The 15,010-nt window shown below is 40.9% G+C and overlaps 1 protein-coding gene across 3 annotated transcripts; it reads right to left on the reverse strand.

Moving 5' to 3' along the window:
* Positions 1-1,174: 1,174 nt before the first annotated feature.
* pah (phenylalanine hydroxylase) lies at positions 1,175-14,221 on the reverse strand. Of its 3 annotated transcripts, none has more exons than XM_061251046.1 (13): positions 14,102-14,221; positions 13,465-13,572; positions 10,342-10,525; positions 7,716-7,804; positions 6,718-6,785; positions 5,504-5,700; positions 4,755-4,890; positions 4,404-4,473; positions 4,100-4,156; positions 3,907-4,002; positions 3,039-3,172; positions 2,406-2,521; positions 1,175-2,145 (listed from the first exon to the last, which is right to left on the reverse strand). In XM_061251046.1, exons 1-13 carry the CDS (start codon positions 14,144-14,146, stop codon positions 2,102-2,104), a joined length of 1,344 nt encoding a protein of 447 aa, XP_061107030.1. In that variant the 5' UTR covers positions 14,147-14,221; the 3' UTR covers positions 1,175-2,101. The 3 variants fall into 3 exon arrangements, with proteins under 3 accessions (XP_061107030.1, XP_061107029.1, XP_061107031.1); XM_061251045.1 differs by having other exon boundaries at positions 13,465-13,575; positions 14,102-14,215; XM_061251047.1 differs by having other exon boundaries at positions 13,465-13,575; positions 14,126-14,161.
* Positions 14,222-15,010: the final 789 nt, after the last annotated feature.

The following is a 15,010-nucleotide window of genomic DNA, read 5'->3' on the forward strand; positions in this document are numbered from 1 at the left end:
GGTTTGCAGCACACAGGTGCATCATAGAGGAGTTCCTCCCACCCTACTCCACTTCCAAATCCCATAGAAGAGCTGTTCTCAGCATGGAGATGGAAAGCTTATGATCACCACCCCCCTGTGCAAATGTGCCTCATTGATGCATGACTGCAGGCTGGGACTGGGACTGCCAAGGATTGCTCCAACACACAAGAAGATTTTTCTCTCGCTGCATTGCAAGATCAATTATTTGATGAAAATTGTTTGGCTTCAATGAGCATTTAATTCGAGTGGACATATATTTATATTACATTGGGTTTACTCACTTTTGCATACTGTTGTATTAGTTTATGTATTGTATATTCATTTATTTTACATTTAAGCCTACTGCAAAACAACTATTTTATTTGTTTACAGCATAATTAATTAAATTATTGTATGATGAACTGTTGTGAGAAAATACTGTAAATATATTTTTAAAGTGTTTTACTGAGTGAAATATAATTTCTGCTGTGGTACTCAATTATTACTTACAGTAAAGTGAAATGATTTCTTATGTCCATAAAATCATGCATCACCATGAAAGAAACTACAGAAAGGGTCATGAAAAGAGTATGTGCTCTATTGACTTCTAGTTCATTTTTTGTGCACCTTTGTGCAATGATACATGAGTAGAATTTTTATAAGGTAAAAAATGATTTTGTTTGACATGAATTTGATATTTTGAGAGCATTAGAGCAAGTGAAATGTTTCATTTTGCAGCTAGTGATTCTGTTCAGAGGGTTGTGGTAACAGTGACTTCTGTTTAAAATAATATATATTTGAGCTAAATAAAAATGCTGTAAAAACTAACGCCCTGCATAATATAGGATAACTATGTTGTAATCAAATCACAAGAACGGTTACGAATAACCATAAAAAAGGAAAGATGGATCTGGATCACATTTTAGTTATATTTCTTCCTCCGTTTTATATTGATATGAATTGCAGGCTCACAAAGCGTGTGTAGAATCTGTATTTTCGGTATACTGTATACCCACTGAAATTACAGAGATAGTTTCGGATGGTGTGTAAATGGAATTCTTATTGTTGCCGCACCTGTTGTGACCTTGCAAATCCGGTGAGAAAGCATGAGGTCTGTCGTGTTATGGACTCGGTTCCGGTTATAAGCACAAACACAAAATTAAGACGACAGCAATAAATACGCATTGATTTATTTGTATTTATAATTATTTGTATACATGTTATGTGGAGAATAAAATACACTTTGTTGCATATAGTGATTTGCATATACAATGATTTATATTTTAACAAGCATTGCCGTTGTAAGTATTTACCCACGTGCCATGTCTTTCTTTCAAAATTAGACTTCTCTGGTGCCTGACACATTAAAGCTTTTTTAATTTATACATTTATATTTAGATGTTGGCTAATGCGTCTTATAATTGAAAAAAACAAAAAAACAAACAAAAAACAATTATTTCACTTTTATATAACCCCCGTATTTACATTATGGCCACAGTGACATACAAGTTGCTAGATATATTCTCGTTTTCAAAAAAAGAGGATAGATAATGAAAGATCAAAAAAAAATCACTGAGGTTATAAAATATAATGAACAGGTTATTAAAAAAACGTACTGCTCAAAGGATCATAATAGCTTTGGTGTGAGAATCCTTCTAAGTGCAGATGGTCTCATCTGGATCCTGAAAATTACTGTCATTATCTTCTGCCTACGTGCCGGCGACACCTAGATTTACTCGCGCTGAAAATAGATAATCACTCATCGTTGGACTTTTACAAATAATATTTTGTAAATGATTTGATTATTTATTTTCTTGTATCTGATTCATTTACAACAACAAACAAACAAACAAACTCATAGTTTTAGGCTACTTCAATCATATGAAATGCATATAAGATAAAACACGTATTTAATATTCAAGGCTTTAAAACATTCAGTGAATGCATTAGGTTATATACATTATATTCTGCAAAGGATCATTCGATTTTTGTCTCTATGTCGATTTCAAAAGTATCTGAACCAGATAGGGTTACACTTGGAGAAAGTGTGGCTTGTAATGGATCTTACAACTGGAAGAATTAGCAGGAGACGTGAAAATCATCATTCCATTTTACGAAGGGCGTTGCACAAGATCCCGATCTCACCTGAAACAAGGCAAATCGAAATGTGAGGTTACGTTGTCACATTAGCACTTTGCAGGACAGTTATCTGTCAGTACTAACATTTCGTCTAATTAGCAAATGTGTTCATAAACTGAAACATTTAGAAGCGAACTAATGCATCCCAATAAACACACTGTACAGCCCTGTCTCTTTATTTAAAGATAAATGTTTTCCACCATGACTACATTTTTTGTCTAGTGTATTTCAGAAATGTACGATATTATTTTAATATGCACACGCACTGCTGATGGTGTCGGCCAGGTTCGTGAGCTGCTGGGTGTTGTCCAGAACCTCAATGCTCAGTGTGTACGGATTGTACCGCACCGAGAAGGGCCGGGGAATGGTCGCGGCGTACTTTCTAAAGGAAAGTCAGAAAAATACGATGTCAGAAGAAAGGTCTTTAAACTTGCGGCTGTAATCTTCCATTGTTCTTGTATTATCTACTTAATTATTAACTAGCCTATTCAGCACCGATGTTTTTCTAATATCAAATTATATATAATTCAGGTCTTTTAGCATGTTATAATATATTTTTTTCAACAATATTATTTAAGCCTCTGTATTTTCAAGAACATAACCTGAAGGAGAGATAGTAACTTTGGGTGCTCCACATGATTCAGGACTACAGGACTAAAAATATAGCTACCTATACTTGTGTGGTAGACATTTATATTAGACAGCCAAATATAGCAGTGGTAACTGACCTATTCTGTACAGGATGGCTGCACATAAGAATGGCAGAGGAGTTATTCTGTGCAACCTCTTTGAGGTTGTGTTCCTCATTAAATTAAATGGTGTTTTCAAATAGCATTATTTAAACATACTGTATACAGTGGTGGACATTTGGACCTGCAGAATTATTTTCTTTATTTTACCTGACTTTCTCTTTGGCGTCCTCAAAGCTCTCAGCCACGTAATAAACAGGTTGGAACTCAGTGATGGGGTACGTCTGAAGGCAGGTCTTTTCAGGGTTAAATGGCTCAAGTTTTGGCTTGTCTGTTAAACTGTACTGTAAGAGAAAATCACCAGTGGTATTTACAGTATTTTTTTTATTTGCCGCTTTCAACAAAAGTTAAGTTATCCGTATTCCGGAATAAAGTCATATTTATTACGTCATTAACCTGTATTTGGTTTTATTCCGTTCAACCAATGGTGAATCAATGATGTCATTTTCCAGAGACTGGAGGCTGTGATATCAGCATAATCTCTCAGCTCCAGAAAACAGAAATACATAGCCTTTCAATGAAATCCCAACTGGCATGACTCCGTGGTGTGTCAGTAAACAGGAAGTGCAGGGACTGGCTGAATTAGGGCACAGTTTGACAGTCAGCTTCACTCAGCTCTGCCACCCGGACATCCTCTGTCGACAGAGTATGATATAATTCCGTCCAATGAAATTACAACCTCGTCATTCTCCCCTCTCCCCCTCCCCATCCCTCTATCCCCCGGTTAACTACTAGCCTACTTCACCCATACTCGGTCAGTGAGTCAATAGTCCATTCCCCTCTAGTGAACATCCAGGCCTCTCTTCCCTGTTCTCACCCTGTTAACCCTACAGGTTCCAGCAGGACTGAACCAGTGTGGGCGCTCTCCTCAGTACCTATGAATCCCACACATCCAAGAAACTTCCCCACCTTCCTTGAGGAACCGCCCTCTGGCATCATGAATATACTTTGTGATAGTATCTGAGACAGACCCACATTGAGGAAACACAGACCCTCACACCTGGCCCCTCACTCTTACCTGCAGCTCCCCAAAGGAGGACAGCAGTCCAGCTCCATAGGCCCGTATTTCTGAGTCCTGCCTGCACAGACCAAACTCCACCGTGAACCAGTACACCTGAGGGGCGACACAGGGACATGCGCCCCAGTGTTACTGATGACGATGGTGATGGTGATGGTGATGATGATGATAACAGTACTCCTTTCATACTCACAGTGGAAAGCTTTTCAATATAATCATCGGGCGCGCCCAGGGAAGCCAAACCAATTTCCTGCAGAGATAAAAAAAAAAATTAAATAGCCTATATATTCCCTAATATGATGACACTATTTCACAGTGAAGGCAGCCATCTTGATTGTGTCAGTCAGTGGCGGTGTTGTCCTGATGTAACCAGGTCAGTGGTGATCTCATCGCATGGTGATGAGAATGGCATCCGGTGATGGCAGCTCTGATTATGCCTGTGCAGATTCCCCTGCAGTGTCTCATGTGATATTAAAATGCTCCATTCAACACCGCACCTGTGAGAACTGTGCGAAGCTGGGGTCCGCAAACAGAGGCACATGTCCCAGAACCTCGTGGCAGACGTCCCTGTGGAGAAGGATATTTAGTGTGCCTGCCATTATTTCATTCAACAAATTCACATTTGGAACAAATTGTGATGCAATTACAGTCTATCAAACCCCTGTGTTGACTCCCACGCTCTCTGTGAGTGATGTCACTGCTCCTCTTTCTCTCTTTCTGCTTGCTAAATTATCTTTTCTCCAATAACAATTTGCAGTTTAGTCACTTTCACCCAGAGTGACCTGCAATAAGTTCATTCATTGGGCGGGGTGCTTTCAGCCATGATCCCCTGCTGGAGGTGTACTCACGGCTCAGGTGTGTACATGGGCTTGGATCCGTGACGGATGTACTGTGTTGAATGGAAGACCCTGAATGCCAGTCCAGCCAGGAAGTCTCGAGAGGAGAGCAGGCCAGCCACAGGGCGCAGTCTGAATCCTGTGCAGGCTGAGAGAAAGGGATAATGTGAGTGGGTGTGTGTGTGTGTGTGTGTGTGTGTGTGTGCCCACCTGTGTTTATGTGTGTGAATATATGTCTGTGTGTTTGTGTGTGTGTTTATGCGGAAGTGGGCTATTCAGATATGCATGGCTTCACAGGCTCCATATTGTGCAGGCTTCACAGGGTGTGTATTGTGCAGGCTTCACAGGGTGTGTATTGCACAGGCTTCACAGGGTCTGTATTGTGCAGGCTTCACAGACTCCATAGTGCACAGGCTTGACAGGGTGTGTATTGCACAGGCTTCACAGGGTGTGTATTGCGCAGGCTTCACAGGGTCTGTATTGAGCAGGCTTCACAGGGTGTGTATTGAGCAGGCTTCACAGGGTGTGTATTGTGCAGGCTTCACAGGGTGTGTATTGTGCAGGCTTCACAGGGTGTGTATTGTGCAGGCTTCACAGGGTGTGTATTGAGCAGGCTTCACAGGGTGTGTATTGAGCAGGCTTCACAGGGTGTGTATTGTGCAGGCTTCACAGGGTGTGTATTGAGCAGGCTTCACAGGGTGTGTATTGAGCAGGCCGTGTGTTCTCCTAAAATGGCTGACGGTGTGCAGGAGGGCTCTTACACTGCAGGAAACGTGAGATGTCCTCAAGCTGGGGAATGTTGTCCTCCTTGTAGCCACAGTATTTCTCCAGCAGAGGGAACACTCTATTGTGTTCATGGCAGGCGTGCGTTGGGTACAGGGTCTTCAGCTCCTTAAAAACAGTTCTCCACGTCTTCTTCTCATCCTCTGTATACTCCACCCTAGGAATAGCCTCACCGCTGAACACAGAGACATTGTCAATCACACAAGACTGTGGACCACTGAACACAGGGATATATTGTCAATCACACAAGCTTACGCTCAGCGAACACTTTATTAGATAGACCTGTACACCAGTTTGTTAATGCAAATATTTAATCAGCCAATCAGGTGGCAGCAACTAAATTCATAAAAGCATGCAGACATGGTAAAGAGATTCAGCTGTTTTTCAGACCAAATGTCAGAATGGGGAAGAAATGACTTGGAATGCTTATTGCTGCCAGACAAAGTGGTTTGAGTATCTCAGAAACTGCTGATCTCCTGGGATTTTCACGCACAACAGTCTCTTGAGTTTTTAGAGTTAGGAGTTAAGAAATACATTAACTAATGTCAAGTGAATTTCTTGCTTAATTAATGCATTTGTAAATAACTAATTCCTGTTAACAACTACATTAGTTAATGCCAACTCATGTGACCTTATTGTAAAGTGTATAATAATAATAATGTGGTTGTTTCTATTCTATTGCTTGCACTCACACACACACACACACACACACACACACACACAGGCACAGCTGAGTTGTGGGTGAGGTTTGGGCAGTTGGGAATGAGAGGGTCTACTTCATTATTCTATTAGCGTACGTCGGCCCCACTCCTATGTAAATGTGTTCTCTTTCAGCGGCCCGCTCATTGAGCGCTGGTGCTCTCTGTAGTGGCACAGAAGAATACACCTCAATTATGACAACAAAGCCATAGGCTCAAAATTGCATGCTGGCCTCCTGCAATTTGAGGCCCTTTGTCTGAGGGGTAATTTTCCATAAACAGGTTCAGCCCAGCACTCAAAGGAGCAAGAGAAAACGGGGGAGAGATCTAGCAACGGGGTCCCAGCACTTGTGTGTGCGTGTGTGCATGTGTGTCTGCGTCCATGCGCGTGTGCACGTGTGCACGCACATTTTACAGAGGCACATGAACAGAGAGAGCGAGAGAGCGCAGTGCAGTTTGTTTTAAAGCAGTTCTGAAGCTGTCGAAATAGTTACTGTCTGTAGTTGTAGGCAATCTCAGCAAATTCTTTTCTTCTGGCTCTGTACAATGAGTCTGTGAAGCCCTAGATCATCAAAAATAAAATGAAAAATGCATCAGACCAGAGGATCAGCGGCCACACACTCGGATATATGCGAGACAGAGCTCAGACACCTCTCACTCCCACACTGGTCTGCGCAATGAATCACATTCAAATGAAGCCTTTGTAGAGTGTTGCCTGCGTATGCTAAATACATTTAATTTTAATAGTGGAAGGGAAGGGAGTAATTATTTATAATTGCAGGGACACAATTAAAGTAATGACATCAGTTTGTCGGCCTAGATTGTTTACATGAGAATAGGAGCAGAGAGGGACACAGCGAGTGACGCATACGCACTGTGATCCCGGGGAGACAGAAAGGGAAGGAAGTCACGTTTTGACAGACAGGACATGCATCTACCGTATAACCACGCCACAGAAGTTCTCACTGCCAGGTTTGGTATCATGGCTGTAGTATTTAGAGCAATTTTGAATTTACCAGATAAAATCCATTTCTTTAAGTGATTGGGACCAACATTGACCCAAGGTGGGACACTAGCTACAGTGCAGTCTGTAAGTATTTGGACAGTCGTACATTTTCTGTTCCTTTGGCTCTGTACTCTGTACAGGACAAACAATGAATTATGAAGTTAAAGAGCAGTCTGTCACCTTTATAACATGCACGTATAAGGTATGGTGTAGGCTTTTGTCTTTGGCATCTCTCATTGGCGTTTGTCAATATGAGGACCAGAGTTGTACCAATAACAGTTAAGGAGGCTGAGAAATAAGAAGACAACAGTCAGAGATATAAGGCCAATAAACAGGCGAATCGAAATAAGGTGTTTGGAACATCATTATAAATTAAAGAGGGCTCGTTAAGGCTTCCTTGACTGTCATTGAAACAACTCTGGTTGTTTCAGTGTTTAGGACACAGAGTTAGAGTATTCTCATGTCCAAGGGAAGAGATCTCCTTACAGGGTGGTCGGAGTCCAGTTCAGAACCATAGCTCAGGATCTGGTTGGCGAGGAGATCCATGTCCTGAATATGGTTGGGAAACCATGGCACTGAGCAAAGAGAGCAATGACAGCACCATGTGGTTACAATCTCTTCTAACTGACTAGCTATTAGTTTTCAGCAGTAACAGTAACAATGGATGGTTATAGTTGTAAGCAGGATGGTCAGAGCTGGTTCAAGGCATTCTGTCTGGAGGGGCTCCCAGGGCCATAAATTGCAAAGCCTTGTGCCTGTGTAGAGTATAGCTCATTTTTGTTTAGATAGTTTAGTTGATAATACTCAGCCCTGAGTATTATCAATCACTATATCATTAATTTTTTTTCGTAAGTGAAGCATTAGTCAGTGGTTAGTAGTGGTTGTAATAAGTCGTAGTAGCAGTAGCATATGATTCCATTAATTCCCAGAAAATATCTTGTACATGAGACTTGACATTACTGATATCAGCATCACATTTTCCAGAGCCTGGGAATGAGGGTGGTATTAAAGAATGGCTTGTTAGAAATACAGTTAAAGAGAAATATAGTAACAAAAATACAGAATCATTAGTTTAGTTATTGTAATGACATTACAATTATGTATGACATTAAATTATTCAATACTTACTGCACCAACCATATCCTATGCAATGTATACAACATTTAACATAAAAATCATTATGTGTACGTACTTTTTATTTTACATTTACAGGAAAATATAAAAATTGGCTTCTGCTGTAAAGTATGTGATTTCTAAACATGAGAGTTGGAGTTCTGCAGAGGTTGTCTGTTCTGTTTGGATATTCCTTTCAAGGTCATTTATGATTGGCAGCCCACTAAGTGGTAGCAAATCTGATTAGTTAAAATATAAATGCCTAAATTTATATTATGCAATAAACATGGATAATAACCAATACTGTATCCTCCTGTATAAAGCAATATTATAACTTTGTTGCTTTCGGGATAAGAAATACAACGTACCCTATAAAGTATATAAAATGGGCTTAATATTATAGTATTATTTATCGTTATTCTTTATGTATCACACATATCAACTATTAAAATAATGGTGTTGATTGCACGGGGTCTTTCAGCATTAAACTCATGCTGACATGCAGATCATAGGATTGAAAGAAGACCAGTTTGACCAATAGAGGTCAGTGTTGCTAATGTGTGTGTGAAAGCAGACCATTCATGTGTCTGGATTATGGGGCCACAGTGACACAAGCTTATACAATCTTTGTCATGTTTCAATGGTAACATGTGTGGGGAAAATAACTCACAGATCAGGTTAAACATACTTCTTCAAGAGGACAGTATGACTTGCCCTCTTAAAGAACTGAAGTCCAGACTGCGCATCAAAATGTCATCCAGGCTGGGTCTGGCAGACAGGGCCACATAGACCTGGCACACTTTGCTTCTGACTCCATAAATCTACCTGTTTTTCCCCATTCAAAGCTCTGATTCTATCCACCCACTGTGCCCAGTGGATCCACAGCGGATGTGGACATGGAGCACTGTGTGAAGCTCAGTGCACTTCCTGGAAGGAGAAGACTGTGGGGTAAGAATACTGCACTGAAGTTTGCCCAGAGCTACTCTCTGGCCAGGGTAGCCAGGGAGGTCAGCTAGCAGGGTCAGCTGGATTTATGACCATTAAGCACACTGAATTCTACATCTCTAAACACATTACACCAGTGTGGTCCTGCCCCAGGGCATGACAAACAAAAGACTTGTGCCAACAACCCTCTGATACAGAGCCCCTACCCTCCCACCACCCACCCCAGATTCCCCAACTACAGACTTGTCTCAATGACGGGCCATAAATATCCTTCCGGACATGTTTTTTTATTTGGCAGAACAGTGGACGGTGCTGTCTGGAGACCCTGCAGCCAGTCTGGCCTTCAGCAGCTTCTGAGGAGCCTGGCTGTCTGTCTGCTTCCTGGATGGGGAGTGACCTCATTAGGGTCCCCCTCACCAAGTCCATAACCCGGGTCCTCTGTTCCCCTCCGCTGGGCCTGTTTGTCCTCAGTGACCAAACTAATGCAATTTGGGGAAATAACTAATAACCCACGGACCGAGCGGCCTGCTGATTTGTCTCTGCCGTGACATTTATTGCCCGGCTGAAGCGCCACCCGGAGCTCTCCTCCGGGATCAACAGCAGTGCTCTGTTCTGCGCGCCGCGGATCTGCCCGACCCGATCCACACTGGCTGAGTATCACCATATGAGCTGTGGAACGCAGGACTAACCTGGCCTGCCTCAGGCCAAAGACATCTATTTCTCTGCCCGCTTCCTTCTTCAGACACAGTTGGGCCCAAAGGTATAATCACTCAATGTAAGCTATATCTATATCTAAGAGGACGGCTGTTTGCTGTTTTAACTAAAGATAAAAGCGGGAAAACTCCTTTAAAACCACAAGGAATATGAGAATCAGAGGTGGCACGGTGCCCGCGCTAAGCTGACATACAGGTAACAGAATATGCCAAGTAAATCTCACTGAAAGGATCTACTTACAGGTCTTAAGTTTCCATCTGCACTGAGCCTATAAGAAATCATCAAGGGGACATAGCGGTAACCTTTTACACACTGGTATCAGACACACACGCACACACACCTGTGTCCTTTTGCTTGTTACGGGAGAATTCATACACATGTCCACTGATCTGCGAGCCGAGTCCTTCGATGACCTCTTCCAGGGCTTTGGTACAGGCACTGTCCACACTGACAAGGAACTCGTACTCCTGCTTGCTCGTGCTCGAGGGCCGAGACTCAATGTGCGTCAAGTTGATGCCCTTGTCCTGCCATACACAAGAGCAAAATACTCTTAACATATCTACCCATTGTTTTAACCATTCTTCCCTTTGCATATGCATCTTTCTTCTGAGAATTCTGTAAGTGTTGCTATGGATGTCTTCAATAAAGTTCTATTCTGGATATGCAATTCATTGGTTTATTGTTTGTAAAGTTTAATAGCTGGATAAATGCAAACAATTAACCACCCACCCACCACCAGAAAACACAATATCAATTTAGGTTCATTGTTTGTTTTGCATTTTAGTGGGCCAGAAACCCAGAATAAAAAATTATAACAACACAAAATATCTTCTTTGAAAGCTTTCTGTAGAAAACAGAGTTACAGCTTTAAAAAAAACTGTATTTGAAAAGCAAATATTTAGTTTCCTTCACCACCAGACAGATCAAAAAGCAAATGCATTTTTGATTGCACCTTTGATTTTTGCCACACACACACACACACACACACACACACACACACACACACACACACACACACCAGTGGTTGCAAAGAATGTCATGTTTACAGTGAAATATGATGGTGGTTCTTAAAAAATTTTCTCAATGAATTCAGAAGGCAATCCACACGTGCAGACTAAAGAATGCAAAGAATTAAAGATACAGTGGTCAAAGATATATTTTTTACAGCCTTTTTTTTTAACTTGTTTATCAAGATGCCAATTATTTTGATGGTCCCTGTATAACTATCAAAATCCTAGGCACTTACAGTAATCCCACTCAACAGTCACTGTTCAATATTAAGCACAGTATGGAATGCGGCTTCAACATATACTGTAATCAGTTGAGTCCATAGGCAGTATCAGAGAATGTGTTTGTGATATCCTTGTGTTGCATTCACGGGGAGTTGGCTGGGGTGTGTGAGGGTTGGGGTGATGAGAGGTGGAGCGGGATAAAGAAAGCTCATAGGCTGAGGACATGACCTTGCTTGCATCCAACACTCTGCAAACACTTGTTATTGATCTGTAAGATGACAAACACATTTAATTTCCACATTCATATACCTTTGCCCTTGCACATGTATAGTAGTGTGCAAAAGTCTTTGTTTAATATAAATTTGGTCTTAGATATATATACTTATTCGTTTTTTGTTGTTGTCAGTGTGTCAGTAGACACTAGAACATTAGATATTTCAAAACATTAATTTTCCAAAAAAGTTAATGATACAGAGACTTTTTTGCATTTCATTAAATAAAGTAACATAGTAAGTAATAGACCACTTTTCAGATAAAAACTTGATTGAGGCTGTCTGATAGCCAGAAGCACGCAAGAGTCAGAGACTGCAGAAGAACTGTGTTCTCCAATATGTTTAGTACAACCTACCAACTGCAGGACAGTGTACCTAAGAGAAAAGAAGCTGTTTGGTGGTCAACAAATATTCATTTAATTTAGTTTTCAAGTATTCACTGCTCTTTATAGTTTAAAAAAATTTTTTAAATAGTTTTTTCAATATTAAAAATGGAATTTACAGGGTTTTTATTTTTATTTTTTACATGGGCCTGACTTTTGCACAGTACTGTACAAAGTCAAGGATTGGACCATACGCATGCCCTCTGACATGCAAAAAAACAGGGACATACCAAAACACAGATCAGTAGAGTGATTATTCCAGCATAGCATAGCAACAAATTTACAGAAGGAATGGAAAAAGGCTTTGTAAAGAAAAATACTAAAGCAGGTGTATTGTTACAGCTTAACAGCTTGACTACAGTTAACAGTAAAAATGTGCTGTAGAGAATGAACTGGTATCTAAAGGATCTAAAGGATGAACAGAAAAAACAGAATGCACTTTGATACTAGATGGTCTTTTGGAAATTGTACAAATGTGGGTACGGTCAGCCCTACACTAAAACATCAACCAGCTATTTACTCAGCAGGATCAGTCCGCCTGGCAGATCTCCATCGACGTCAAAATGTATTTATTTCACAAACATAAACCTCAGATAGCCATGGATCAAAGACCAGCGTGACCAAAGGTCATCCAACAGAGGGGTAGCCACCCAGAGCACTAAAGACACAGAGCTGATAGTACAGACTCTTAAAGTCTCATAGGAGATCTTATAGGAAAGCCTGACAATGCAGGAATAACTAGCAAAGATGTGCTTACTGGTGCACCAAAACACAGAATGGTGATCTTATCAGAGCACAGAGACAATAATAGAAATGGTCTGAACTGAATGACAGAGTGTGAAGCATCATCCTCTCTGTGAAACTGAAGCCTACTCTTGATGGAACTATTAGGTAGTTTCTGCTTGACAGCAGGTTAGGGCAGTTTGTCTCCCCTGCCCTGCCTACAATCGGGCAGGCGTCCAAACAGATTCACTGTCATCGTCAGGTCTAGCTGGTTGACCAGTCAGACCAGTTCCATACTTAACACGGGCTGACCAGCTGGTTGCTGGTATTTCAAACTGGTGATAGCTGTATTTTACAACAGGGTCAGTATCTTTATCAGATAGCACGAGTGTTTCTAAAAGTGCATTGCTGTTTTTATGCCATGCATTTGTTGGTTTGTGGCATTTCTGGCGTTTCGCCAGCTGAAAATCAAATACAGTATTGTAGTTAAACACACCATACACATATGGGAAAATATGAAATATCAGAAAGCAGGAGGGTGGAGAAGCAGTGATTATGATGTCTTGGCTCACTGCCTCCCACAGAGTGTTTTCCCAGGTCCCTGCCCTCTGAACTGAGCTCAGGCGTCTTGCGTATCCTTGGCCTTTCATTCCTGGGACGAACAGTAATCACAGCCAGAGTGGCCAGGGATTGTAGGGACCACACTTTCATGTAGTAGTACCACACTACATGGCAATAATGCGTCAGCAGCCCAATGTAAGTTTTCACTGACATAAGGTGGGAGGTTATAGTGCAACAGACCGCGTCTGTGATTGTGTGTGTGTGTGTGTGTGTGCTGCATAGGGACACTCACCTCAAAAAGTCTCAGTGTTTTTGCCAGAGCCCCCACCTCCTCCTTCAGAGAGAAGATACAGGACAGCACACCTGACTTGGTTGTTCGTTCCTCCAGGTACATGGAGCCCTGCTTTGAAGCACAGCAAACACATCATCTATCTATCTCTCTCTCTTTCTCTCTCTGTCTCTCTCTCTCACTCACTCTCACACTCACAGTTTCTTTCTGTCAATCTTACAAAATAATGCAAAACGAGTACCTTTAAGTATAGATATACGTGTGTGTGTGAATATGTGTGTGTGTGTGTGTGTGTGTGTGTGTGTGTGTGTGTGTGTGTGTGTGTGTTTTATGTGAAACAACATTGAGGATTAAACAACAAGGTGTTATTTGTTAAAAAGCATTATGTGTGCGAAGACATGCATAGACCAACTGCTTAAGGCCTCCATGATCATCATTAATCCAGATAAATACCTAAGTCCAAATTCAATAAACTTACTGTATACAGTATATATTATTTTCCTGAGAATAAAAAGTAATGACATAAGTGCAATTGGTGATATATACTAAAGTATGACGATGCTGATTATTATTATCATTGTTGTTGTTATTATTATTATTATTATTATTATTATTATTATTATTATTATTATTAAATCACCTGAGCGGCATTGTCCCCGTTCACCTTTCGGAATGCTGCGTCCATCCTCTGTTATTGGAGCAACAGATTCTTGCAGTGATTTAAGTTATGCCTTAGTCCGAGTTTGTTTGTGTGACGCTTCCCAAAATCTTTGTATATAAACGGAACCACGTGATACCACACCCCCTTGTGTCACTGGGCCGACTCGGTAGGTTTGTTTGTTTGCATAACTAAGGGTCAGCAGGATGTTTGTTTGGTTTTTCTTTTCTTTTTTTAACAGAGATAAAGATACTGTTAACCAAGCTTCAGGAACGCCGCAATGTTACACATAGAACTAATGGCTAGTTATTCTTTTAGGAGCGCCCTTACACGAGCTGGCCTTTTCAGCATCGGGGAGAGATTACTTTTAACCAATGGAAAACGGCAACAGTGATAAAGCGAAATTATGCCTGAAACCCACGTGGTGGCGGCAAAGGCACACGCATACACACGCCAACGTTTCCAGCAGAGTTTTCCAGCGTGCAAAAATATAAATATAAGAAATGCACGTTGTATTTTGCTACTAAGATATGCTAAGATATACGACTTATATGCTAAGATTGTTGCTTATGCAGCCTATGCATTATATAGCCGTTTCGCTATGTACAGTAGCCAAACATCAAAATTACTTTTAAACCCCTTCGGTCGTGTCATTGCGAAAGCAATGCTCATTACCGGCTAATGCCGCTAGATGACAGTGCAGTCCATGTTTATATTATTCTGCATTTGAGTTCATTTAAAAATAATAATGTTTTTTTGTTGTTAGAGAAAAATATATGTCGATATATTAGTAGGTGTACCCTATTGCATAGGCTATAGCATGTGCAGCTTGTTTTTATTGACGGATTTTTGTTTTATAAATTAGTAGCCTACTTGTGTAAATTTAAAGTT

This window comes from Conger conger, chromosome 8, assembly GCF_963514075.1.
Source record: "Conger conger chromosome 8, fConCon1.1, whole genome shotgun sequence".
Lineage (NCBI taxonomy): Eukaryota > Metazoa > Chordata > Actinopteri > Anguilliformes > Congridae > Conger > Conger conger.